Consider the following 26,306-nt stretch of genomic DNA (forward strand, 5'->3'; position numbering starts at 1 on the left):
CAGCATTATTCCAGTACAAAAAAAAGGCAAGGAAAAGACAACAATTATAAGCAAAAACATAAATAAATAAAAACCCAAACAAACAAACAAAAACCAACCTACAGGCCAATGTCTTTCATGAAGTAGGTGCAAATCCCTCAACAAAATATTAACAAATTAAATATAACAATGTTTGAAAAGAATAATACACCAGAAAAATGTGTCAGTTATCTTATTATGTAAGGATTATTCAATATTTCAAAGTTAATTAATGTAATTCATCACATTAACAGACTAAAAGAAAAATCAAATGATCATGTAAATTATGCAAAAAATACATTAGACAAAACTCAACATCTATCCATGAGTTAAAAAAAGTCTTAACAAATTAGGAATAGAGAACTTCTTCAACTCAATAAAAAATATCTATAAGAAATCTATAGCTAACACAATATTTCATAGTAAGAAGCTAAAAGCTTTTCTACAAAAATTAGGAACAAGGCTTAGATGCCCCCTCTCACCACTCCTTTTCACCATCATACTGAAAATTTTAGCTAATGAGATAAGACAAGTAAAGGAAATAAAAATTATGTTGATTCAGAAGAACAAAATAAAATTTTCTTTGTTCAGAGATAACATGATTGTCTATGTAGAAAATCTGAAAGATTCATCATAAAACTCCTTGAACTAATGAACACAGTAACATTTCAGGATATAAGATTAATGTATAAAAGTCAATCATCTTCATACATACTAGCAATCAACAAGTGGAATTTGAAATGAAAAACACACATTCACATTAGCACCTTAAAAATAAAATACTTAGGTATAAGTCTAACAATATATGTATAAGGTCTATATGAAAATTTTACAAAATTCTGATGAATAAAATCAAGTAATGAAAAAAAATGGAAGGATAATCCATGTTCATGAATAGGAAGACTCAATATTGTTAAGATGCCAGTTCTTTCCAACTTGTTCTATAGATTTAAGGCAATGCAAATCAAAACCTTACTAAGTTTACGGATATTGACAAACTGATTCTATACTCTATGCACTAGGTGGGGCAAATGTAGATTTACAGTTGTTCTTATGGAAAATAATATAGTTAACAAAAAATAATACAAGAATAAACTCTGTGTTTTGTGCAGTCAGAATCAGAAAGTTATGTTTGCCCCACTTTGTAAAGAGAGAAAATAGGAGCCAACACAATGTTGAAGGAGAAGAACAAAGTCAGAGAACTGACACTGCTTAACATCAAGACTTATTATAAAACTGCAGTAATTAAGACAGTGTGGTATTGGTGAAAGAATAAACAAATAGATTAATGGAACAGAACAGAGAACCCAGGAATAGATATGTATAGATATAGTCAACCGATCTTTAACAAAGGAGCAAAGGCAGTACAATGGAGAAAAGATAGCATATTTAACAAATGTTGCTAGAACAATTAGAGTTCACATGCAAAAAAAAATGCATCTAGACACAGGCATTACACACGTCACAAAAATTAACTCAAAATGTATTACAGACTTAAATGTCAAACGCAAAAGTATAAGACTCCTAGAAGATAACATAGCAACAATCTAGATGAGCTTGGGCTTACAATGACTTTTTAGATATGACTCTAAAATCAAAATCTATTAGAGAAATAGTTGATAAAAAAACTGGTAGATTAGTGATACTCTCAAGAGAATGAGAATACAACTAACAGATTGGTAGAAATTATTTATAAAAACATATCTGAGAAAGAACTTGTGTCCAAAATATATAAAGAATTCTTAAAATTCAACAAGAAGAAAACAAACAACCTGGTTAAAAAATAGGCAAAAGACCTAGACAGGTACCTTACCAAAGAAGGTATAATGAGCATATATGAAAATATGCTCATCTGTCATTAAAGAATTGAAAATTAAAACAATAAAGAGATATCATTGGTAGGTACATTTTAGAATGATCAATATCCCAAACGCCAACACCACAAAATACCGGTGAGGATGTGGAACACCAGGAACTCTCACTCATTGCTGGTGTGAATGCAAAAGGGTACAGACACTTTAGAAGTCAGTTTAGCAGTTATTTAAAACCAAACATTTACCAAATGCTCCAGTGATCATACTCCTTGGTATTTATCCAAACAAGTTGAAAACTAATATCCACACAAAAACCTACATATGAATATTTATGGAAGCTTTATTAATAATTACCAAACTTGGAAACAACCAAATTGTTCTTTAATAGGTGAATGGGTAAATTAATAGTGGTACATCCAGACATCGTAATATTATTCAGTGCTAAAAAAGAAGTCAGCAACAAACCATGAAAAAGACATTGTGGAATTTTGATGTTGGGGGAGCTGTTCATATCCAGAAGCAGATATAATATATAAAATCTCTGTACTTTCTGCTCAAATCTGTTGTGAACCTAAGCTTGTTCTAAAAAATAAAGTTTATTTAGAAAAACAAAGGAACTGAAATGATACACTAGGAAATATCTATTTAACATAAAAGAAGGCAATAATAGAGGGAGGGAGAGCACAAAAGGCCTAAGACATATGAAAAACAAATAGCAAAATGGGAAAATTAAATCCTTTATTATCAGTATTTGCATTAACTATAAATGAACTGAACACTAATTAAAAGGCAAAGATTGACAGAATGGGCTTAAAAACATCATCGAACTCTATGCTATCTATAACAGATATATTTTAGATTCAAAGGCACAAATCCTTTGAAAGTAAAAGGATAGAAATGAAGCCAAGCACACAATAACCCAGAGACAACTGGAGTGACTACACTAATGTCAGAGAAAATAGCCTTTAAAATAAGAATTTTTACTAGAAACAAAGAAGAGTATTATATAATGATTAAAGGGTCACTCCACTAGAACAGATAACAGTTATAAACACACTTACGCCTCATATCAAAGCCCCAAAATATATCAAGCTAGAGCTGCAAAATTGAAGAGGAAAGTAGACAATTCAGTGATAATAGTTTGAAACTTTAATACTCCACTTTCTATAATGGGTGGAGCTAGCAAGAAAATCCACAAGGAAGCAGAAGACTTTACGATACTATTAACCAACAGACATCTGTAGAACACTCCACCTAAAAACAAAATACACAATCTTCATAAGTACCTGTGGAATATTCTTCAGGATAAGTTATATGTTAGGCCATAAAACAAATCTTGATAAATTTAAAAGAATTAAAATTATACAAAGTATGTCTTCTGCCGACAATAGAATGAAATTAGAAATTAGTAACTAACATATTTTGGGGAAATTCCCAGTAGAAAAAAGAATGTTTAAAAATATATTGAGCTTTTTGAGTTTAAAATCTAAGTGGAAGTTAAAATTGAAAGGTTTGAATAGAGCATAAATAAAGAGATTTCTCTGTTGAAATTTATAAAAAAAAATTAACGGCTTTGATTTTTATCTTACTCCCAAGTATTGATATAGACAAATTACTTCCAGATCTGGGATTCCTTTTATCGTGACCTAGAAGGAGTTTCTTTGTTTGTTTGTTTGTTTGTTTTTGAAATAAACTATTCCCTAATCTTCACCACTTTACCCCTTCATTTTAATACTGATCCTTACAGAAAAATTAGTTGTATATACATTTTTCAAACCATTGTTCTATTGATGCAAGATGATTATGTCTGTGGAAAGCTCAAGTGAATATTCTAAGTAGCAACATCCTAAGGTAAACTACTGGTCAAAAGCTAAGTTTTTTAACTGCTTTAATAAGAAATGTTCCTTCTGCCAGAAGATTCTAATTATTTTGACTTACTAAATATTTATATTATACATCTTCTAACTACCGTGGGTATTATAGTAATAGTTGAGATTCAGATTCAGTCCTCAGCAACCCTGTGATCTATTAAGCAGGTGGTGCTCATAAGACAAGCACACAAATAACTTCCATAACATGCAAAATGTAGTAAATGCAATGATTAAGGCATGAAAGCCTATAGTGATTCAAAACGTGATACATCCACTTAGAATACTTAGGGAAAGCTTCTTCTAAAGCAGAGGTTCTCAACCTTGGCTGCTCATTAGTAACACTCTGAGGGCTTCAGAAAATCTTGATGACCAGACTTTATCCCAGATCAAATAAATCAGAATATCTCAAGCAAGTGGCCTAAGCATCAACATTTTTTAAGTTCCCTCGGTGATTCCAATGTGCAGCCAAGTTTGAGAATCACTGAAATAAAGAATGGGGTGAGAAAGGAGTAATTAGAATTAAATAATGAGAAAGACTGCCATTGAAAGTGGTGGAACGCTGCAGCACTTGGAAGAACCCTCTTCTCACAGAGGTGCCTTATTTTTGTTCTCTGGACTTCAGCAAAAGTACAACATCTGTTAAAAACCTTTGCCTGGCTCAGCTGATTGTAACAACAACGTTAATAATAGTAGTAAAAGCTGGTACATTTTTATAGTCCTTGCAAATGATAAGTGCCATTCTAAGCACTTTAAATATATTTCAATATTTTATCCTCCCAACAACGCTAGGATAGAAATAGAATTATTATTCTCATTTTACAAGAGAGGAAGATAAATAACTTGACAAAGTTACACAACCAAAAGTGGCAGAGCTGGTATTCAAATATCGTATAATGACTCAGAAATCTATGTTTTAAAACATAACTAACTGAAGTTAGATGTTCCTTATCAAGACTCTTATAGAACCCATGCATACTTCAATCATAGCATGAATCACATTATATTATAAATGTTTATTAGATTTTTCTTTTTCACTAATCATTCCATTAATAATTGTTCAATAAACAATTATTGAGCATATTCTCTATGCCAGAAAATGTGCCTGTTATTAGAAATACAAAATCCCTTATGTTATATTTTTATCTGTGAAAGTATTTTAGTTTAGAACAGAGGTCAGTGAACTAAAATTCACAGGCCAAATTCTGCCAGCCACCTATTTTTATAAATACATTTTTATTAAACCATGCTCATTGGTGTATTACCTAGTTTTTTGTTTTGTTTTGTTTTGTTTTGTTTTATGTTATAACATCAGAATGGAGTAGTTGTGATGGTGATGATCTGGCAGTAAAATCTTAAATTTACTATCTGGTCCTTTATAGAAAAGGTATGCCAACCTCTAGTCTAGAGAATAATACAAATAAGAAAATCTTCAATGATTAAAATCAGGTGCATGGTATGGTGCCCGATATAGTACAGGAATATAAAGGAGAGATATCTACATTAGGTTAGAGGGTCAGCAAAAGTTTTCCAGAAGACATGATATTTGGTCTAATTTTGTAAGGCTGAGTACAATTACCTAGACAAAGATAAGCAGCCAGACTTGTCAGTAAGTTCAGGCAGGGAAGTTTAGTGGTGATCCAGAAAGCTAGAACGTGGCAATTGGAATAAAGGGGGTTGATGTGTTTAATATATATTAATTAGTGCTACATAATTTATGAAAATATATCTTTGATGACTTTATTTTTACTATGTCACATAGCTAGTGGTGCTTATAGTTGAAATTCACTAAATATTTATTAACAGAAAATATTAAGTCCTAAGCAAGGGATGTTTATTTTAAAAGGCAAGAAAATATTTACCTTCTATTTGTTCTTTAAACCATTGAATGATAAGAATTATGAGTATTTCATCCACTGTCCTAGAGTGAAAAAAACTAACACTTTTTCATTGTTTTCTATTGTATAGATGAATATATACCTATTAACAATGCAGTTTTACAAATGAGAAATGGTTGCATATACTCTACCTGGAAAATTCATAGGCAGTTCAAATGGTTGTGAAGATTCACGACCTTCAATTTGCTCACAAATTTCAGCTATGATCTTTTTAATTTTAAGACCAGTAATTTTAATCACTTCTCCTGTTGACAAACAGCATTCATTTCCAAACATTTCATAAATAGAACCTGAAAAAAGAAGAGTAAAAACAGCTCTTAAAGATGAATTAAATCATGAAGAAAAAGGTAGGAGTCAAAAGCCTTATATTAAATGTTTTTATTCAGTTCCTCTCTTAGCTACCTACTAAAAAGGAATTTAATCAAGCTTGGCAAAATGTACAGCATGTTCTGAGAAAAATATTAGATTTTTACTTTGTCCACTGGGCAAGGTAAAAACAATCTTATTTTCGTTATTATTGCAAATTGAATTTATGGTTTCCTCAGAACCTTTAGTTCGTCTTTCCAAGGTCAAACTACAAACATGTCTTTCCCTATTGGGATTTATGATCTATTTTTGCAGGGTCACAGAATTAAGCTCATATAGGTAAACAATATTCTAAGTAAATATTGCAAACAAAGTTGTAATACTATCCAAGATCCAAAGACAGAGGGTCTGCGCAACCGGGCCTTTTATCAAGAGCATCATATCTATTTTTTGACCTAGTTCTCTTCATCATTGTAAATAGAAGACTTCTGTCCATTTTATCACTTGATTTTTGACATGTTTGAAACAATATTTATATGGCAATAGGGGGCAGATCAGTCTAGATAAACTGAAAAGCTTCATTTTAGTTCAGGATTTCAGTCTCTTTCCTTATTTTATCATAGATGCTAGAGCTAACCTTTTCACTCATTTATTTTCTTTTCACATTTCCTGATGGAAGAAGAGCAAGCAGTGAAATGACAAGAAGATGAGCAACAGGAAAAAGAAGAGGCAAAAATTCTCGATGATCTACCCCTAGTAAAAATGGAACAACCCAAAACTACATCTCTGGGATATCATTGATTTACAATTAAATAGTGAACAAACTAAAGTTTGATGCAAATGAACATTACAAAACTGTAGAGTTTAAAACATATCAATTTTTCCTTACCTCCACTATGATTTATATCACCTTCATCACACTAAAATGTGAACAACACAAACTCAAGAGTCTAGGTTTGTTTTTGTTTTCTGAATTTTTCTCTATTGGACTCACTAGAGGAAGATTCTCTTCCTAGAATCTTGCCTGAGATATAACAGACACCTAAAGTATTTTTATAACATTAACAGTTACCATAAAAGTTATTAAGACTGACATACAATATAGCTTTAAATAACTTTTCAATTGTATTAGAATCTCAATAGAGATAGGGGCACACTCAGATTAAAATAATTTGAGAAGGTTTTAACAAAGGAGCAATTTACACAGATGCACATCCATTCTAGGCAACTCAAGAAAATAAAAATCTTGATCTCTCTGTTTTCCCTCCATTTTATCCTCTGCCAGGCACCTCACTGGCCAGAATCAGCCAGAAGCCGGCAGATAAAGAAGGGGCTGATACCCTCATGAAAGCTCCCTCCTAAGTAGAGAGTGAAAATGAAAATCCAGCACACCAAACTTACTGTCCATTATTTAATAAGGACCATTTTGGCAGACATACTGGTGTATCTGTTCCTCAAGTTTTAGTATATATTTCCATAATCTCCTATTTTCTCATATGCTTCCCTTAACTATATGAGTTCATACTTTTCATTAACTCCAATGCATAGTCTTGTCAGCCATCGCAAATCTTTTGTAGAACAAGTTGAGATATTAAAAAATAATAATAAGTCCATAGTGATACTTTCCTCCAATGAACTCATAATAGTTCATTTCTATGGTCCTCATTTGGCAATTAATCACATACTAACATTTTACATCTTCAGTATTATCTCATCCTGTACCTAACTTTTTATTACTTTAGTTTTTGTTACTGCCAATTCATTTTAAGCTTTATGAAAGGAAATACCGCATTATATTATTGCATAACTATAACATATCAACTTCCCTTTTTATTTAAAACCTACTATGTGCCAGTCATTGTGATTGACAGCTGGCACCACAGATGAAATGTACAATCTCTTCCCCTCCTCCAACAGAAGCACTGCCTTTAAGGGAACAGATAAGTACGCAAATATTGAAACAGATTATGAGAGAGTTATAGTTTAAGAAATACAGGGCACTGTGGGACAATATTGGAGACATTTAATTAAGAAATTACATGGGAAAGAGATTAGGGAAGGATTCCTGGAGGAGATGACAGCTGAGCTGCTTTAAAAGAAGCTTCACCAGATGTCAGGACAGGCAGAGGAAATAGTTTTTGAAAGGGCACTGAGATGTGATACATTCTGGAAATTTCAAGTAGTTTGTTATGTCTCAAATGTAAAGTAAGAAAGGGATGTGGTAAAAAAAAAAAAAAAGAAGGAGAAGAAGAAAGAGGAGGAGAAGGAGGAGGAGGAAGAAGAAGAAGAAGGAGGAGGAGGAGGAGGAGGAAGAAGAAGGAGGAGGAGGAGGAGGAGGAGGGGGAGGAGGAGGAGGAGGAAGAAAGAAAGAAGGAAGAAGAAAGGAGGAGGAGGCCAGAGAAGTTGAGGGCATCTAGATCATGCAGCATCTTTATGAAATCATCAATAAACTAAAAGACCAATAAAAACCTGAAGCAATGTCAAAATGAAAGAATCTACATTTTCTGTTATCAGGGTTTAGGCACTAATACCAATTTAATGAGAGGACATATGTATTAAGGTGCTTGCTATCCAGAGTCTAATCTATGGCATCACATGGGAGCTTGTTAGAATATTGGCGAGACCCCAAACCTGCTGAATAAAAACCTGCATTTTTAACAAGACCCCCAGATGATTCATAAGCACCTTAATGTTTGGAAAGCACTGGTCAATGTAACAAATGTATGACTGAAACAGTATTTGTTCTGAGATTGTTGTAGAAATAACCAGATAAGGAAGACCATGCCCTGTAGAGGAAGCATTCAGTGCCACTGAGGTAAAGGATATTGAAAATGAAAACAAGAAAAGGGAAAGATTTTAAGTAGGTAAGTGATATGGTAAGAATTTTGTCACATAAAATAGAACATAATGTAACCTATTTTATTTTAGCTGAAGTCTATTGGGCTTTATTTCAATGCAATGAATGTCTAATTGTAGATGTATATCAAACTGGCTGATTTGGAATGCCATCCTTTTCCAAAGCTCCACTGGAATTCAAAATTAAAAGATGAAGTTATGTGAGATTACATAACAATTCATAGGGAACAGACACCAGAGAATTCTATGAGGAGAAAATTCTATGAGTTTTAGTCAACACTCAAAAATCTTCTTACTCCTCAGGTTCTTTCCAAACATTTTCTCCTTAGAAAAAAGTAAATCACTTCTTTCAGTCATAAAAGGAATAGAACTTCATGAAAATACTGATCTTTAACATTTATTTTTAATTCTTTGTGGTTCTAATGTTCTTTAACCAAGAAAAGCTGTTAATCCACTTTCAATAAAGAGAATGTCAGCCACACTCAACACTAGAAATTTATGTTCTTGATAGGAGACAAGGAGACAAGAAGACAAAAACGTATCTGAAACTTGAAGGGGTCTTGTACTTTACTGTCAATACAACGTCTCTTAAAATATATCTTTTTTCAATAAAAACAAAAAGTGGTTAATTTTTAAAATAGCCTACTTTCATAATCTCAGAACAAACACATATAATATGTGTAAATGCCTTTTAAACTTTTGCTGAGATGCACGTGCTTGTGTTGCTCAGTGGATTGAGTGTTGGCCTGCGAACCAAAGGGTCACTAGTTTGATTCCCAGTCAGGGCACATGCCTTGGCTGTGGGTGAGGTCCCCAGTGGGGGGCACATGACAGGCAACCACACACTGATGTTTCTCTCCCTCTCTTTCTCCCCGCCTTTCCTTCTCTCTAAAAATAAGTAAATAAAATCTTTTAAAAATTTGCTGAGATGTGTGTCTGAACTAAGTGATCGTGTGTATATAGATATTAAGCTTGTTCTTATTTCATTTTAACAAGACATATATTTTGAATATGCAAATCTATTCAATCTTTACAGACTAATTCCTTCCAAGTCACAGCATATGTATTCAGGATAGTGCTAAACATCAGAGAAAGATGGAAAAAAGCAGCCTGTTTTCAGTGATCAAACATTGCCCCTGAGGGCTGTAATGAAAGAGCCAGGTGCCTTTGAAGTCACCTTCTCTAATGCTACTTTGCACAATAGAAATGACACATTAATATCCTTTTATGAGCTCATCTCTTATTTGATAATTCATATAAGCAATACTGTGATCACATCAGAAGAGCCAAAACAATTGGTTCAATAGATGTTCTCCCATTTCCTCTACAAAGTTAAAAATATATGGCAGTCAGGGTAGAAGAAACCCATAATTTAGAGTTTTTCTCCCCTTTACTCCAGATTCAACCATTCCCTCAATTTTATACCCCTTTCCTCTACCATAACAGGCCACTTATCTCTTTAGTGCCTCATCAGCCTGTCAATGAAGTTCAACAAATCCTAAAGATTCAGCTCATATTCTTGGTCTCCTTCAAACTTTCCTTGATCCCCACACCTAAGTGAGAATTAATTCTCTCTTCTCTGCATGTATCTCCATTATAGACTCTTTGTGATTATTACCGCAGCCTGCTATTAAGGCATTATATTTGAACCATTGATACTATGTATATTTTAGAACTCATTATGAGTTCCTAGAGGAAGCTCTCTCTTAACTGTATTCATACTTGTCCTCACATACATACTGCTAGTAGCACAGTTTTTGTCACTTAGTAGATTCTTAGTGAATGTTGACTTTTATATTAGCTTTACAATAAAATGACAATAAGTAATTTTGAATATAGTAGTAGTCTTGCTACATCAGCTGTTAAAGCATGGCCAACCGTAAGCTTTAGCATGGGTTATATCTTCATTTGGTATGTTTAATATCAAAGGCACAAGCACATGTGAGAGTAGCTGGCCACCCTGTGAATTACCTGTACAAGGAGCAGTAGGATAGGTAATTCTGCAGTATGAATCTTTGCTTCAGTCTGCCACTTTACAACTAGGTTTGCCATTTTTATATGGCTGGACTTGAAAGGGAAGTGAAATGATGAAATGAAATGATGTGAGATAGGTTTGGAGGAATTAAGAAATTGCAACTGTAAATTTTGCTGGATACTGTATTACAGTGTATACAGAACCACGTCTGATTAGGAGTGCCAACAGAGATGTATCTTAACTATTCACAATTAGGTATGATTATTCTTTACAATGTAGTGAAAAAAATAGCATGAAACAACAAACTTTCAGCTTTCTTAGAGAGAGATTCAACTACTTAAGTATTGGATATACCACAGAAAGGTACATCTGAACATTGATAAGAAATGATCTTTCAAGGTCAAAGAGACTCTCTAACTCTATCTCTAAAATATCAATATAAAAGGCAAAAAAACATTGGCATTGGGTAGTAAGAAAAATGTCCACACTACAAAGAACTAAGGTATAATCTCTCTTACCTTTAAAAATACAGGGTTCTTCTTGTAAGTTGGAGATTTAAATGTTATCCAGAAAGTCAAGCTTAAAGACAGAAATCTGCTAGAGACCACAGTGAATGTTGATGAGTCTTAAGAAGTCTGAATATGGGGAAACAATGAAAGCCACAACAAGTTGGAAAGGCTGGAGCCCGAGAGCAAATTAAGCAGCTTAAAATAGTAGTGAGACCAGAAAACAGAAAATGGTCAGCTTTTCAAACACTGAGTGAAGTGCATGTCATTTAAGTAAGTTTTACGGGTTAAGGAAGAAGATTCACGGTTTTATACACGAGCTAAAAGCTTGATGTCCATTTAATGGATTAAATAAGACTACACTAAGTGGGTTTGCAAGTTTGTATCATAGAAGTCATCATTGTGGTTTTTTGTGTTAACAATTATCGGAGGAAAGGGATGTGGGATGTGGGAGTATGAAATGAATATCCTTCCTACACATCTACGAAACAGTTCCTTATGGTGGTGGAACTAATCGGTGGTCCTGTATCTCCTGACACTACTATTGATCAAATGCTCCCCAAGTTTTGCTCAAATTTTAACCTTCAGAATGCCATCATAATAATAATTCCTTATGTGAACAATGTTGCATTGGAAGTTTGGTTTATTGTTTTAGGAAAGACTTGGTTTAAAGTAATTTTATATATTTTAAGGTATTTACCCATTGTCTTATATCCTAAATGTTAAATAAAACTATTATAGATTTCTATAGCCATTTAAAATTGTAAACCTGATCTATACATTTATTTAATGACGATGATTATACAGGTTGAATTGATTACACAGGGGTTCCAATGAACTATAATGCATTCATCCAATGCATAAAAAAGAAAGCATCACCATATTATAAATTTCCCTAAATTCAAGAGCATTGAGCAGTTCATTAGTTATTCTGCTTATGAAACAGTTTAGAAATTGAAAGGCTTAGAAACATTTATAAGAATTTTGAAGTTATTTTACACCCACTGAATTAAATAATAAAAATGTGCTTGTATTTTGTATATCTTTAATTTTAAATTTTTATTTTTATGACAATTTATTTTCATTGCATTTTATTAAAGTGCCAGTCCATGATTGATTGAGAAAAGAAAATAAGTTGGGCCTTCACCACCGAGAGTGTGAGAAGCACTTCCATGAAGCAATAATTACAAGTGAAGGACCACAGTTGGTGCTGGGAAACAGGATCTAGTAAGAGGGAGATAGAGAGAGTAAAATGTGGACATACTGAAAAAAGGGAAAGCTATAACTTAATACATGAAGCCTTAATCGGTATTATTAACTCATCTATCTCAGTGTCACCAGCAGCCTGGGTGCCCTGGCTAAAACACAGGAATTTTAATCAACTTGACAGTAATAGTTCTAATTGCAAATTATTACATTGGCATTCTGATTTGTACATTATGTTCTTCTGAGTTGAATGAGGCAGTGCTTGAGCATAATTGACCCAGGATGTGTTGAATTGTTAGACTTACACAAACTCAAGTCCAAAGGCACCAGCAGGTAGAATCCCCTAGGATATGAGCTCTGTGAATTCTAACTAGTGTCCCAGGCATTCTCTGTAACAGACACACCAAACATCTAGAGTATATTTTGCCATTTTTCTCTCCCATCACTAATCATCCATGGCACATTTCCAGATGAATCCAGATGAGGCCTAATAATCTTCAGCATAAAGTTCCAGGTGACTATCCTTCAGTGGAAGAAGGTGTACCGGGTATAAACTATTCCCAGCCCAGTCCTACACTACGACTTTGCTTGCATTCTTTAAGCCTCTTTGGTTGACAACTATTTTACAGATTTTAATCCTCAGTTTGGATTAATCTTCTACCCTCAAAGACTTAGTTAAAAGAAATCTGGCAGAATACCGACTCCCTTGATTTATCATTTTTTCCAGGGCAACTATCTAAATTGAGGCATAAAACATCTACCATTGACAAGAACAATGTTCTATAGTCTGATGATAGGTGTAAGGTTAGTTTCAGTTTCATTTATATCTCTAAGCAAAGCGTCACTAAATTTAATGATACCTTGAATCACTGAATCTCAGTGTCACACAGGAGCTTAAATATGATCTTATCCTACTAACATTCTACAATGTCTGACTGAGTCTCTATACAATATCTCTACCAAATGGTTGTCCAAACTATATTTGAACACTTCCAATGATGGAATTCCAATTACTTTAAGGTGTGACCTACTCTACTTTTGAGCCATTCTCATTGTTAAAAGCTCTGCATTTTAAGTATAATATGTGTTCCTGTGGGATATATCTCTATATATTAGGCTATTTTTAGCCTTTGGAATCATACAAAAAACAACTATTGAATTCTTCCAATAGTGCCTTTAAAATGTTTGAAGACAGCTGTCATCAGTTGTTCTTTATAACAACCTGTCAAACCATTGAAATATGTTCAGAACCATTGCTTACAGCCCAGTTTACCCATTATAAAACTGCCTGAAGCACAATTTACATGGATGTGACTAGCATGTTTGGATTTGTGCAACGTGGTAAAATGTGTGGCCTTGAGTGTCCCAGGGGAGGCTTGAGATTACCTGTCAGGGATGTCCAAGGGAAGTTTCTTGCTATGAAACTAGAAATCTTTGTAAGAGAAAAAGGGCAACTATTTCATACTAGCAACATTTAGCTTTGCCAACCAATGAGTCAAAATAATTCCTATAGTATAAAAAGTAAAGATGTCCTAAAGCTGAGTAGTAAATTTAAGAAAATAAAATCTCACCAGAAGCCGGATTCTTCCTCTGTATCCCTTTCACCATAAAAAGCAAGACATAAAGATTATTTCCCCGGGAAAAGAGAAACATTTAGTGATTGTTATTTCCAAGACCCAAAGATTTTTTTTTTTTTTTTGAATACTTTGGAGGTAAGAATCATGAAAAGGTAGACTTCATTAGAAGGGGAAAATATTTTTTTTGCAATTGCCATAATCTTTTTATGTGAATATAAGAATCAAATGATGAAAGATTATCATATAGTATATTGTAGACAAGACTCGGAATGTGACATAAAGGAATTTTTATCTGGTTGCAAAGAAAATCAGGATTTTTTTTAATTACAAAGATTAATAGAATTCAATATTTTAGTTTTTACTTCAAAAATTGGCTGTTTGTGACACATCAGAAAATCAAGTTTTGTAAGTCAAAGATCTTGATTTGCAAGATCTGTTTCTTATTGGGAGAAGTCAAAATGAGGTCTTAAGGAAGAAGGCCATAGAACTGATATTTTGAAGTCAGCTTGTGAAGAGAATAGAGGAATTCCAGAATACTTTCTAGGCCAGCTGAAAAAGAGAGAGGTGAGTTTAAATAAGAGTTATCTTGAGAATTAGTTGGGACAGATTTGGAGAAATCATGTGAAAGAGGTACAGGAAGTGCAAGCTGGGACTGCAGTTTATGACCAATGTTCATTCTAATATGTACTAAATTAATGTGAAAAAACTATAAGTAACATTGTTAAAATAATCTTTTTGGGCATCCTAAGTCCCAAAGTATAAAAAGACACTCTTACCAGGCAGGATATTCCAAAGAACCAGTCAGAGTTCAGTGTTTTCTTTAGAATGTGCAGACTTTGAACATCCTAACCTGTTGAGTTAACCATTTACTACATACCATGTCGCAAGACTATGTTAAAGTTTGTCAGGATAAAGCTGTTCAAGACTTGTGAAGAGAAAAAAAATAGATGAGTTGAGGGCTGAGTATTACCTAGCAGATCTTTTGGGAATTATCTTATTCTATAAAGGTATGAAGATTTTAATACATTGTATTGACTTATAGAAATTGAGAGGTACGTAAATGACACTTAGCCTTAGCAACATAAGTGGTTATTTTCCATTGAAATAAAAATAGGTTTTTTTACTACACATGCAATTGACCTATGCCTTGTAGAAAAGATGACCCTAAATATTACATATTTGAGAATGATAATCAGATTTGGAAAGCAGAAAATGCATTTGAGCATTTCTGAATGTATTTCTGCATGCATATGGGTGTGTATATTTGAATTAGTTTTAATATTGCATTTATTATCTCATTTAATGAGTTAAATAAAATCTTTTATATGTTAATTTTATGTTTATATGGGAGTGATGTTTTTAACTTTGTGAAAAGTTTTACTTTATTAATCTCACATTAGTTGCACAACATACCTTTCAGTATACCTACTTATTTATAATATACCTAGTTATTTGTAAAAATGGGGTCCTTCTTCCCAGAAATTCATTGATAATTTGATAAGGAAAGTGTTCCATATCTACATTTGGGTGGAAATGTTCAATGATGTAGTTTACTCCCTTACATTTGTGAAATATTGTGTCTGATTTATACTACACAATTTCTTCCTTTTTTTTGGCTCTGTTTTCCCTTTCCTTGTTTTCTGATTTAGTGGGGTTTGTTTTTTTTTTAAATAAATGATCTAGTAAAGAGAGATTAAAGACCTACATTGTCTTCAAAATACATTAAATGTACTCGTCTTTCTATAAGTGCAATACTCATTATAAATCACTTGCCCAAAATGTCTACAGTTTTATTCAGTGAATAAAAATTATAAAATAAACACTGATTAACATCATTATATAGTTATGTGATTTCATAGTATATATTTGCAGATCAAATTATCTATTGTTAAGGCTTTATTCATTAAAACATTTTCAAAATCATCTATTTTTAAAATTGATAAATGCTTTTAAACTTTATGTTCAAAAGAGTCAGACTGAAAAATTACAAAATACAATAAAATTCTAAAGTACATTCTAAATATTAAATTGTTCTCCTGTGGAAGAGCTCACTTTCCCCATATTTATACAAAGTTTTGCAAGAAATGAGGAAAGTTTTATACAAAATTGAGAAGGCAGTTGTAACATTTATAGAAATTTCAGTACTTGCTCTTTTTAATTAGTTACTACCATCCACTGAGCTCCTAAACAATTCAGAGCACAATATCAGAAATAATCTAAAGATACAAACAAACAAAATAAAAACCAATCAAATAAACAAATAAAACAAAGAATTTCTTTTCTTTGTGAAATTTGAATTCTAGGTAGCCAAACTTAGAAGGAACACACAGATGGTAAAGAACAAAAATAAGTAAACTAGTAGCCATTAATGCCAGGCACAAAGAATTACAGCTAAGCCTACTAAATTTTTTTTTGATCCTTGATAGAACTGATGGTAATCAAGAAAAAATGGTTTTCTGTGCTATAGAAAAGGAGATTTGACTACTCTCTTCTGAAGATTATTTTTTTCATTTTGCTGGGAAGGGAACCTGAAGAGTTCTTTTAGTTACATAAAACATTGTTCTTGAAAAAGCATAGACAAAACCATTGGCTTGAATGCAGCTGTGCTTAGCCAAGCAATTTCTCTGTGATATTAATTGGTATGTTTGAGTCACAACTCTTTATTTTGAGAAACAAAATAATGAATGGTTGTGAACCCATCCCCAAAACCCCAATTCAACTGCTGAAACAAACACCAAAACAACAGTTGCTTAAGCAATAAATACGTTTATTTCGCTCTCAAGTAACAACTCAGTGGTAGCTTGTCAGAGTTTATATGGGATCTGCATAGCATCCAGCTGTTTCTTTTTATGTTGCTATTCTGGCCTCTTCAACATGAGACCTCATCTTGTGTTCTAAGATGGCTGCTCCAACTCCTACCATCATGTCTGAATCTCAGCTAGTGAGAATGAGATGGAGAAGAGGAGAAAACATGCCTTTTGTGTTAGTGGCATGCAGTAGAAATCTCACACTTCAAATGCTTTCACAACCCATTGCCCAAAACTTAATCAAGTGGTAACAGTAGTTTGAAGAGAGTTGTGTAATATCATCTGTAGCTGGGAAGTTGTGTTCACAGCTCTACCCCTGTTACTACAGAAGAAAGAGAGAACAGATATAGTTGGGGAACAGCTAACAATCGCTGATCCAAAAGGTCAGGGAAAGGAATGTATATTTCAGGATTTAAATTAGGCTACCCTGTGCTTGTAAATCTTATATTGTCTTATGGGGAGAAATTTTTTTGGTTTGAAACACCAAAGACAGGAGTTTTGTTGCTGAGGTTGAGGCTGCAGGATGAAACTTCAAGGCTGATCTTTATCTCCACTGAAGACACACAACAGTTAAACATACTGTATATACACATGCATGCACACACACTTCCTTTCTGCATTCATTCTTAGGCATTTAATGAAGTAAGAATCCCATATAAGAATGTCTTTTCTAGATACAGGTTCAAATCCAGGATCTACATTTAACAGGTGTGTGGCAATAACTTCATTTGTAAAAATAGGAATAATGCCTCAATTTCTTTATCTTTAAAATGACAATAGTAATATGTCAAATAATTATTTTTAGGATCAAAAAATATAATCAAATTTTAGGTGCATAGCCCAACACCTGGCATCTGTTTAAGGCTTAATAAATATTAATCATAATTAGTGTCATATTATTATTTTATATGATCTTATTTAAGACTGAATAAGTTAGTATAATGTTATATTATTGTAAGTTGGTATGATTCCATCAAGATGAAAGATGTTTCCTCTAATGGATGGGGGAGGGGTTTCCCTGAATAAAAATACTGATTTTTTTTTTGTTAAATATCCTAAGAAAGTGCAGATTATGGAAGAAAAAATAGGAACTTGAGAGGATGGACTTAGAATGGAAATAAAGATACATTCAAGGTCACTTTTCCCCAACCTGTACCAATAACTGTTATGCCACAGATGGGTTATAAGTATGTCAACATATTAAACTCCTCATTCCTCAAAGTGACTAGCTCAGGTAGGTCTGGGATGACTACTGGCTTTGGTTGGTGATTCCTGGCTGCAAGTTGCCTTGTCTGTTTACCCTACCTGCCAAATTAATATTTCTATTGTGTGTATGTGTCTGACATAATTTAAAGAGCTAAGAAGAGTGGTCCACAGGCATTCTTAATGCAAAAGATAAGCTGCATTCTTTCATATGGAAGTTAACTGAGAAGTAACTATTATAACCAGGAAAGGATGCAGTTCTTCAGCCATTTAGAAAGAAGTCTTGAATGATATTTTGTTTATTGACTTATTCTTTTTATCTATTCAACAAATTAACTGAATATCTGCTTTCTGCTAAATAAAAGAACTATGAGAAATATGGTATGGGAGAAACTCGGTTCTTCTTGCTGACGCAGTAAAGAGTTACAGATCAGCAAGCCTATTAGTGCAAGCAAAGCTTGTTAGAGCTAAATTCTCAGGGAAGAGAACAGACCTAGCTAAGGTGGGGGTGAAAGGCAAGAGCTTGGGCGGCAAAAGGCGTCAGGTCCTTTGTTCTGAGGACTTGTATAGTTGACAGAAGAGTAGTGAAGGTGTTACATATTGATTGGTGAGTAAAGGTGGTGCCAGTTTCCCCAATGGGGACAAGACTACCCAAAAGTAAGAGTATGTGTTGGGGGGGTTCTTTCCCAGACAGTGGAAATGGTATGTAGAATTTCAAGGACCCCCCTCCTGCCTTCTAGGCCTTGCAATGTTCAGGACAGCCAGCAATCTTAGTAAGATTCTTACAGATGCTTACAGAAGCAGTCACAAAGGCTCTCCCCTCCTCCTGTACTATCATAATTTTGCTTGTTGTTCGGAATACCTGGCAATCTTATCGGAGCAGGCTCAGGACTGCTGCATCTAGAGGTAAGACATCAAGAGTCTTCCTTTGCTTCTAACCTCTTGTATTAAGTTCTTTGTTAGATTATGATGGTAAGGTCTCTGACCTTATTTCCCCTCATTCCTAGGCCCTACCTAACAGTACTCGTGATATAAGTAAATGGTGAGGAAATATGTGGTTTCACCTTCATGAAATTTTTAATATGTGGGAATAAAAGATATTAATTAAAAAGTCATACCAATGTGTAATTACAAAATTATAATTACTATGAAATAAAAGTGCATGGTGTTAGGAGAAAGGGCCTGATCTTCTGGTATCCATTAATAGTACATTTGTACTATATTTACTGATTAAATCATTCAACAAATATTTATTGAGTGCCAGTCTATTAATCTCAAGCTCATAGTAAAGTCTTATTAGAAGGCTTCAGGACCACTATTTCAGGAGAGATGGAGTAAGATATACATTTTCCTAACCTCATTTATCCCAGGCTTGAAGCTGAAGGACCCAGCAATGCCAATAGATAAAATTGTTTTAAAAAAGTTCCAAAAAGCTCCAACTAATTTTGCTCTTTCTAGCAAAGCAAAAGGAACAGGGAAGGAACAGTCTAGTAAGACAGAAAATTTTTGACAATAAGCTGAATACCACAGAAAAAATTTTGGTTCCACAACCACCCACACCAGGAAAAGCTGAGTAGAGACCTTAGAATCCCCTCCTTGATGTGTGCAATAAGATACTCACCCACCCTTTGCTGAGGCGGCGTCGGAAAAGGCAGAATTGAGAGGTGAGACTTGCATCTTTGTAAGCCATTAATAAACCCCCACCTCCATCAGGAAAGCCAAGTGAGGAGTTTGGACTTCACTCCTACCCAGAAGTACTAAGGCGCCTTTTCTCCTCCTCACACTGGGGTGATATCAGAGGATGTCTGGTAAAAAAAATTAGTACTTTTACTACTGTGCCCCACTAGGTGTAATTGAAGGCCAGTAATGAGGCACTCCTATCCTTCAAGTGTGGTATTGATGAAGGCATAGCCAGGAGCCAGTACTCACACTGAAATAAGCAGTCAGGAGAATCCCCTCCCTTTTAGTTGCCAGCAGAGGCTGAAGCAGGAATCTTGACTTCTGACCCCACCTGGCAATAATGAGGTGATGCACTCCCCTTCCCGGAGAAACAAAAAACAAAAAACAAACAGAAAACTAAAGATACAATGGTGGCCTTAAGCTTTAACATATCAGTAGTCATATTAAATGTAAATGGTCTAAATAAATCAATAAAAGGACTGTGATTAACAAAGTGAATTTTTTTTTTTAAAGACCCAAATATATGCTGTCAAAAGAGGCTCGCTTCAAATATAACAACACAGGCAGGTTAAAAATAATTGGGTAGGAAAAGATATATCATGAAAATGTTTATCAAAGGGAAGCAGAAATAGGTATATTAACATCAGGTACTGTAGACTTTAGAGTAAAGAAAATTACTAGAAATGGAGATGTACATTACAGAATGATAAAAAGGTAAATCTACCAAGAAAATGTAGCAATCCTAGATATGTATATACCAAACAACAGAGGTAGAAAACACGTAACGCAAAATCTGGTATAATAAAAAAAGGAACAGATAAATCCACAATTACAGTTGAAGATGTAAATATTCATCTCTCAACAATTGATAGACATAATAGACAGTAAGTATATAGAAGAATAGTAACACCATTAAACAACAGAATCTAATCTACTTTTATAGAACACTATACCTAGCAACAACAAATATACATTATTTTCAAGTGCCCACCAGAACATACACTAAGATATCTCGTGCCATAAACAACTCTTAACAGATTTTAAAAATTGAATCATAGTATTCTCTGACCACAATTAATTAAATTAAAAATCAATAACATAAAGGTAACAGAAAATTTTCCAAATCTTTGAACACTTAAAAATTAAACCGCATACTTCCAAATAATCTATGATTGAAAGCTTAAAGAGAAAATTTTAAATATATATATAAAACACTGAATAAAGTATATGTGAACTGAATGAAAAAGAAGAAGTACTTTTAAAGTTGTGAAACACAGATACAGAAGTACTGAGGGGGAAATAATCATTTAGTACTATAATAAAAAAAAAGAACAAGTCTCAAATCAATAATTTAAACTTTTTCCTCAAGAACTTGGGAAGAAAAATAGAAAAAACAATCAATGAGGCAAACAAAAGATTCTTTTTAAAAAAGCAATGAAATTGACAAGCCATTAGCAATTCTGAAAAAGACACAAACTACCCATCAAAGGGGAAAAAATCCAGAAGATATGGATATGTAACCTGACAATTTAGGTGAAATGAACCAATCCTTCAAGCATAAAAATGCAATGTATCACAGCTCAATATAAAATGAATAATTGGTGCAGTACTAGAACTATTAAAAAAATTGATCATAATTACAAATGAAAAAATTAAAAAAGAAAGAAATCTCTAGACTCCAATTGTTTCACTGGAAAATTCTTTCTAAATTCTAAGGGAGTATTTTCAGCAGTTCTATTCAATCCCTTCCAGAGAATCAAAGAAGAGGAAAAACATACCAATTTTTTTTTGTAGCTAATATTACCATTTACCAAACCCAAATGAACATTACAAAAAGAGAAAACTGCAGATCAATATTCCTCATCAATATAGACAAAAAAATTCTTCACAAATATTAGAAATAGAATCCAGCAGTTTTTAAAAATAATTATATATTAAGTCCAAGTGTGGTAAATCCCAGAGATATAAAGTTGGTTCAATATTCCAAAAGCAGCCTTGGCCAGTGTGGTTGGGCATTGTTCTGTGCCATGAAAAGTTGCCAGATAAATTAATTCCCTGCGAGGGCACATGCCTGGGTTGCAGGTCTGGTCCCCAGCTGGGGGACATGTGAGAGGCAACCCATAGATGTTTCTCTCTCACATCAATGTTTCTCTCCCTCTTTCCCCTCATTCCCCTCTCTCTAAAAATAAATAAAATCTTTAAAAATATGTTCATAAAGCAACCAGTGTAATCCTCTATATTAACAGGCTAAAGAAGAAAAAAGCTTATAAACAGATAAGTTGATACAGAAAAAGCGTTTGAGATCATTAAATAGCCTTTCATAATAATAATTATAACTCTCTGAAAAACTAGGATATAGGGCAACTTCCTCAAATTGATAAAGAGAATCTATCAAAAAAAAAAAAAACACACCAAAACCCCACAGATAACATTATTATGAATGGTTAGAGATCAAATACTTTCTCCCTAAAGATCAGGAACAAGTCACGGTTGTCTGTTCTAACCACTTTTATTCATAGAGTCCTGGAAGTTCAAGCCAGCACAATAAGACAAGAAAGGAAATAAAAGGCATGCATTTTGGAAAAGAAGATATAAACTGTCCCTATTTGCAAATGATGTGATTATCTACATAGAAAAACTAAGAAATTGACCAAGGAAACCTCCTTGAAATTATTACATGAATTCATTAAAGTCATAGAATACAAGATAATATACAAAAGTCAATTGTGTTTTTATAACTAGCAATGAACATGGGGACATTGAAATTAAAAATACAACTTACAATCTCTTACAAATGAAATACTTAGTTGTAAATCTAACAAAATACGTATGAGACTTGTATGTTAAAAAGTAAAAAACACCGAAGGGAGAAATGAAAGATCTCTTAAAAAATGGAGAGACATACTCTGTTCATGGATTGGAACACTGAACATAATAAAGATGTCAATTCTCCCCAAATTGGTATACAGGCTAATGTTACTCATATCAAAATTTCAAAAAGATTTTTTTGTAAAGATAGACAAGATTTTTAAAAAATGTGTGAGGAGAGGCACAGGAACTAGAAAGCTAAATTTTGAAAAAGAAAAAAGTGGAGGGAACTAGGCTACTGAAGTTCAAGATTTATTATACAAGTACAACAAACATCACTGTAATACTGGCAGTGGCATAGATAACATACACCAATAGAACAAAATGAAGTAGTACCTAGCAACAGTCCCACAGAAATAAGTCCATTTGGTTTTTGTCAGAGCTACAGAAGCAATTTAGTGGGAGAAAGATTGCCTTGTAAACAAATGGTGCTGCAGCAATTGGATATACATAGGCAACATAAACAAAGATTTTAAATAAATAAATAACCTAGTACTAAACCTCACACCATATACATACAAATAGTGACTTAAAAGTGAACATAAATGTAAATGTGAAATATAAAAAACTTTAAAAAAACAGTGGAAATTTTTTAGAACCTAAGGTTAGGCAAAGAGTTCTTAGAATTGATATCAGAAGTATAATTCATAAAGGAAAACTTGATAAATTGGACCTCAAAATTAAACACTTTTGTTATGTTAAAGTGTGAAAGGATGAAAAGACAAATACAGACTGGGAAAAAGTATTTGTAAACCATATATCTGCCAGAGAATTTATATTTAAAATTTATAAAGAATTCTCAAAGTCAAATAGTAAATATATATCTATATATCAATATATATATCAAACAAAATAGTAAATATAAATATTTGATATATATATCAAACAAAATAGTAAATATATCTATATCTATTTATATATATACACATATATATATATATATCAAACAATCCAATTAGAAAATGGGCAAAAGATATGAACAATCATTTCACTGAAGAGGATATATACAAATAGCAAATGAGCACATTGTTGGCCATTATTGATGTGCAAATTAAAACCACAGTGAGCGATCACTACATCATTTCAAATGGCTAAAATAAAAAATTGTGGCTATACCAAATGCTGGTGAGGATATAGAGAAACTGGATGACTTGGACATTGTTGGTGGGAACGTAAAATAATAGTAGATTCACTTGGAAACACTGCTTGGCAGTTTCTTAAAAAATTACTAAACAAGCACTACTAGCCTTTCATTATTTGACATTTTTCCAGGAGAAATTAAAAAAAAAATTCATACAAAAACTTTCATGCAAATGTTTATAACAGATTTATTTATAATGGCAAAAACTGGACACAGTCCAATTGTCCTTCAACATGTGAGTGGTTAATATGTGAGTAGTTAAACAAATCATGGTACAACCATATATGAAATTGCACTCAGCAATAAAAAAGAATGAACTATTAATATATTCAAAACCCTGCATGAATCCCCAGAGAATTATGCCGATCCCAAAAGGTTACATGTTGTATGATTTGCTGTATATAACCTTTTTGACACAACAAAATTATAAAAATGCTGAACAGATTAATGTTTGAATCTGATTAAAGATGTGACACAGGAAGTGGGAAGAAAGCAGGTATCACTATAAAAGGGCAACGCGAACGATGTGAAGATAACAATGTTCTGTGTCTTGACTGTACGGATGTCAATAATCTGGCTGTGATAGTATGCCATAGTTTTGTAAGATGTGAAGATGGATATAAACTTGATGAAGGCTACATGGGATCTCCTTGTGTTATTGCTTGTGTGTGCGCAAATCTGCAATTATCTCAAAATAAATAATTTAAATAAAAAGTGTGTGGGTGCTGCAGTGCAACTTTTCACATTATTGACAGACTGAAAAAAATTGAGTCAAACACAGAAACACATGTGCTCAAGGCAAAGTAGTACAATAGAAACACCCTGAGGAAAATGTGTAACCCAGAACTGCAGGAACTCCTTAGGAGAGTCACGATGGCAGAGACAAAGGCAGTAGGTTATATACTCTGTTACTGTAGAAGATACGAGCCTCCTCCCAATGCTGGGACTCCCAGAAGAACTCTGGAGCAACACTGTCCAATAAAATAGTACTTTATGCCATGATGGATAGAATATAATTTGAGGTGTCCAACACTGCAGCTAACAGCCACATGAGGCTAGAGAACATTTGAAATATAACTAGTGTAACTGAGGAACTCAGTTTTTAAATTTACTTACTTTAATCAATTTAAATTTAAATAACCACATAAAGCTAGTGGTTATTGTATTGAACATCATTTCCCTCTCTTCCTTCTGTCTTCCTTCTCTCCTTCCTCCCTTCCTCCCTCCCTTCCTCTCTTTCTTTCTTTCTCTTTCTCTCTTTCTTTCTTTTTTCTCTTTCTTTCCTTCTTTCTTTCTTTTCCTTCTCTCTCTCTCTTCTTTCTCTCTTTCCTTCTTTCTTTTCTTTCTCTCTCTCCTTCTTTCTTTTCCTTCTCTCTCTCTCTTCTCTCTTTCCTTCTTTCTTTTCTCTCTCTCTCTCTCTCTTTCTCTTTCTCTCCTTCTTTCCTTCTTTCTTTCTTTTCTTTTACTAAAAGGAAAAATTGAAGCTTAAACGAGAGTCTCGGTTTTGCTGTTCAAGGTGCCCCAGAGCTTTGGTTATTTCAGCATCCTTGCATCACCTTGATTGTCCTCTCATGCTAATGAAATCGGCAACAAACAATGTAAAGCATAACCTCTTACATATGTAGTAGCTGATGTGTGATTGTGGCCAAACAGGGTCAATCTGGATGGAGAGTTATTAACATTGATGTAAAGGACATTTCAGAAAGTACAAACATCACTTTGCAGATTTAAACAAATTAACACATGTTAAAGGATTATCCGAAGGCAAGTGTCTTTCCAAGATGATCTGATTACAAAATAAAAAGTCAGTGGTTGGACAGAATTTAAGGAAAGTGGGTTCGAACTTAAGGCATTATAATGCTATTGTTCTCACAAAGTTCTAAGAGCAACTTGCAGCATAAGGAAAGACATTAGGGGAATTGAGATGTGCTGCCACGTGCTTCAGTGACAGAAGTATGAAGCGAGGAGAGCCTGAATAGGATGGCAGTCCCAAACACATTCTCATATGTGGGAATATTGAGGAAAAAACACCAAGATCATTTCTCGATATATTGTTTCTAAAGTCGAATGGTCATTGTTACACAGAGATGGTCTCATCCAGTTCCCCTTAAACAACTGTTTGCCAACAGGCTGCACCAGAATTAACTGAGGACAATTTAAAATAAAGATTCTTGGGCTATAGTCCAGAAATTCTAAATCAGATTTACCAGGGTGCAACCCAGGAAGAGACATATATATATTTTTAAGTTCCCTAGTAGATTTCAAAGTTTACTTAGTTTACAAAGTTTGAGAACTACTGTTATAAATCACAAAATAGGTAGAGGGAAGTCTGGGCTACATATGCCAACTTGGGAAACCATGACAAATTTAGAATTAGTTAAAACTATAAAAGTAAAAACAAAACAAATGCAATTCTATGGATAAATCAGCTCACTAAAATTGAGAAAAATAGAGCATCTGGGACGCATATGAAGATAAATATTTGATATTATTATAATGTACATGTAATTTACTTAAGATACTTTGGCACAGATAGTAAGATTCATAAGTAGGTCTTTCAATTGTTTTAACCTATCGCTCTGA

General features: G+C 33.4%; 1 protein-coding gene across 1 annotated transcript in view; it reads right to left on the reverse strand.

Annotated features, from left to right (window-relative positions):
• The window catches only part of THEMIS (thymocyte selection associated), a 155,629-nt gene that overhangs the window by 108,330 nt on the left and 20,993 nt on the right, over positions 1-26,306 (reverse strand). Inside the window, exon 2 of the mRNA XM_054568927.1 lies at positions 5,730-5,888. Coding sequence (XP_054424902.1) covers positions 5,730-5,888 — 159 coding nt within the window. The remainder of the gene's footprint in view (positions 1-5,729; positions 5,889-26,306) is intronic.

This window comes from Pteronotus mesoamericanus, unplaced genomic scaffold (assembly GCF_021234165.1).
Source record: "Pteronotus mesoamericanus isolate MK-2021 breed Mesoamerican mustached bat unplaced genomic scaffold, CSHL_Meso_final contig_20, whole genome shotgun sequence".
Taxonomy (NCBI): domain Eukaryota; kingdom Metazoa; phylum Chordata; class Mammalia; order Chiroptera; family Mormoopidae; genus Pteronotus; species Pteronotus mesoamericanus.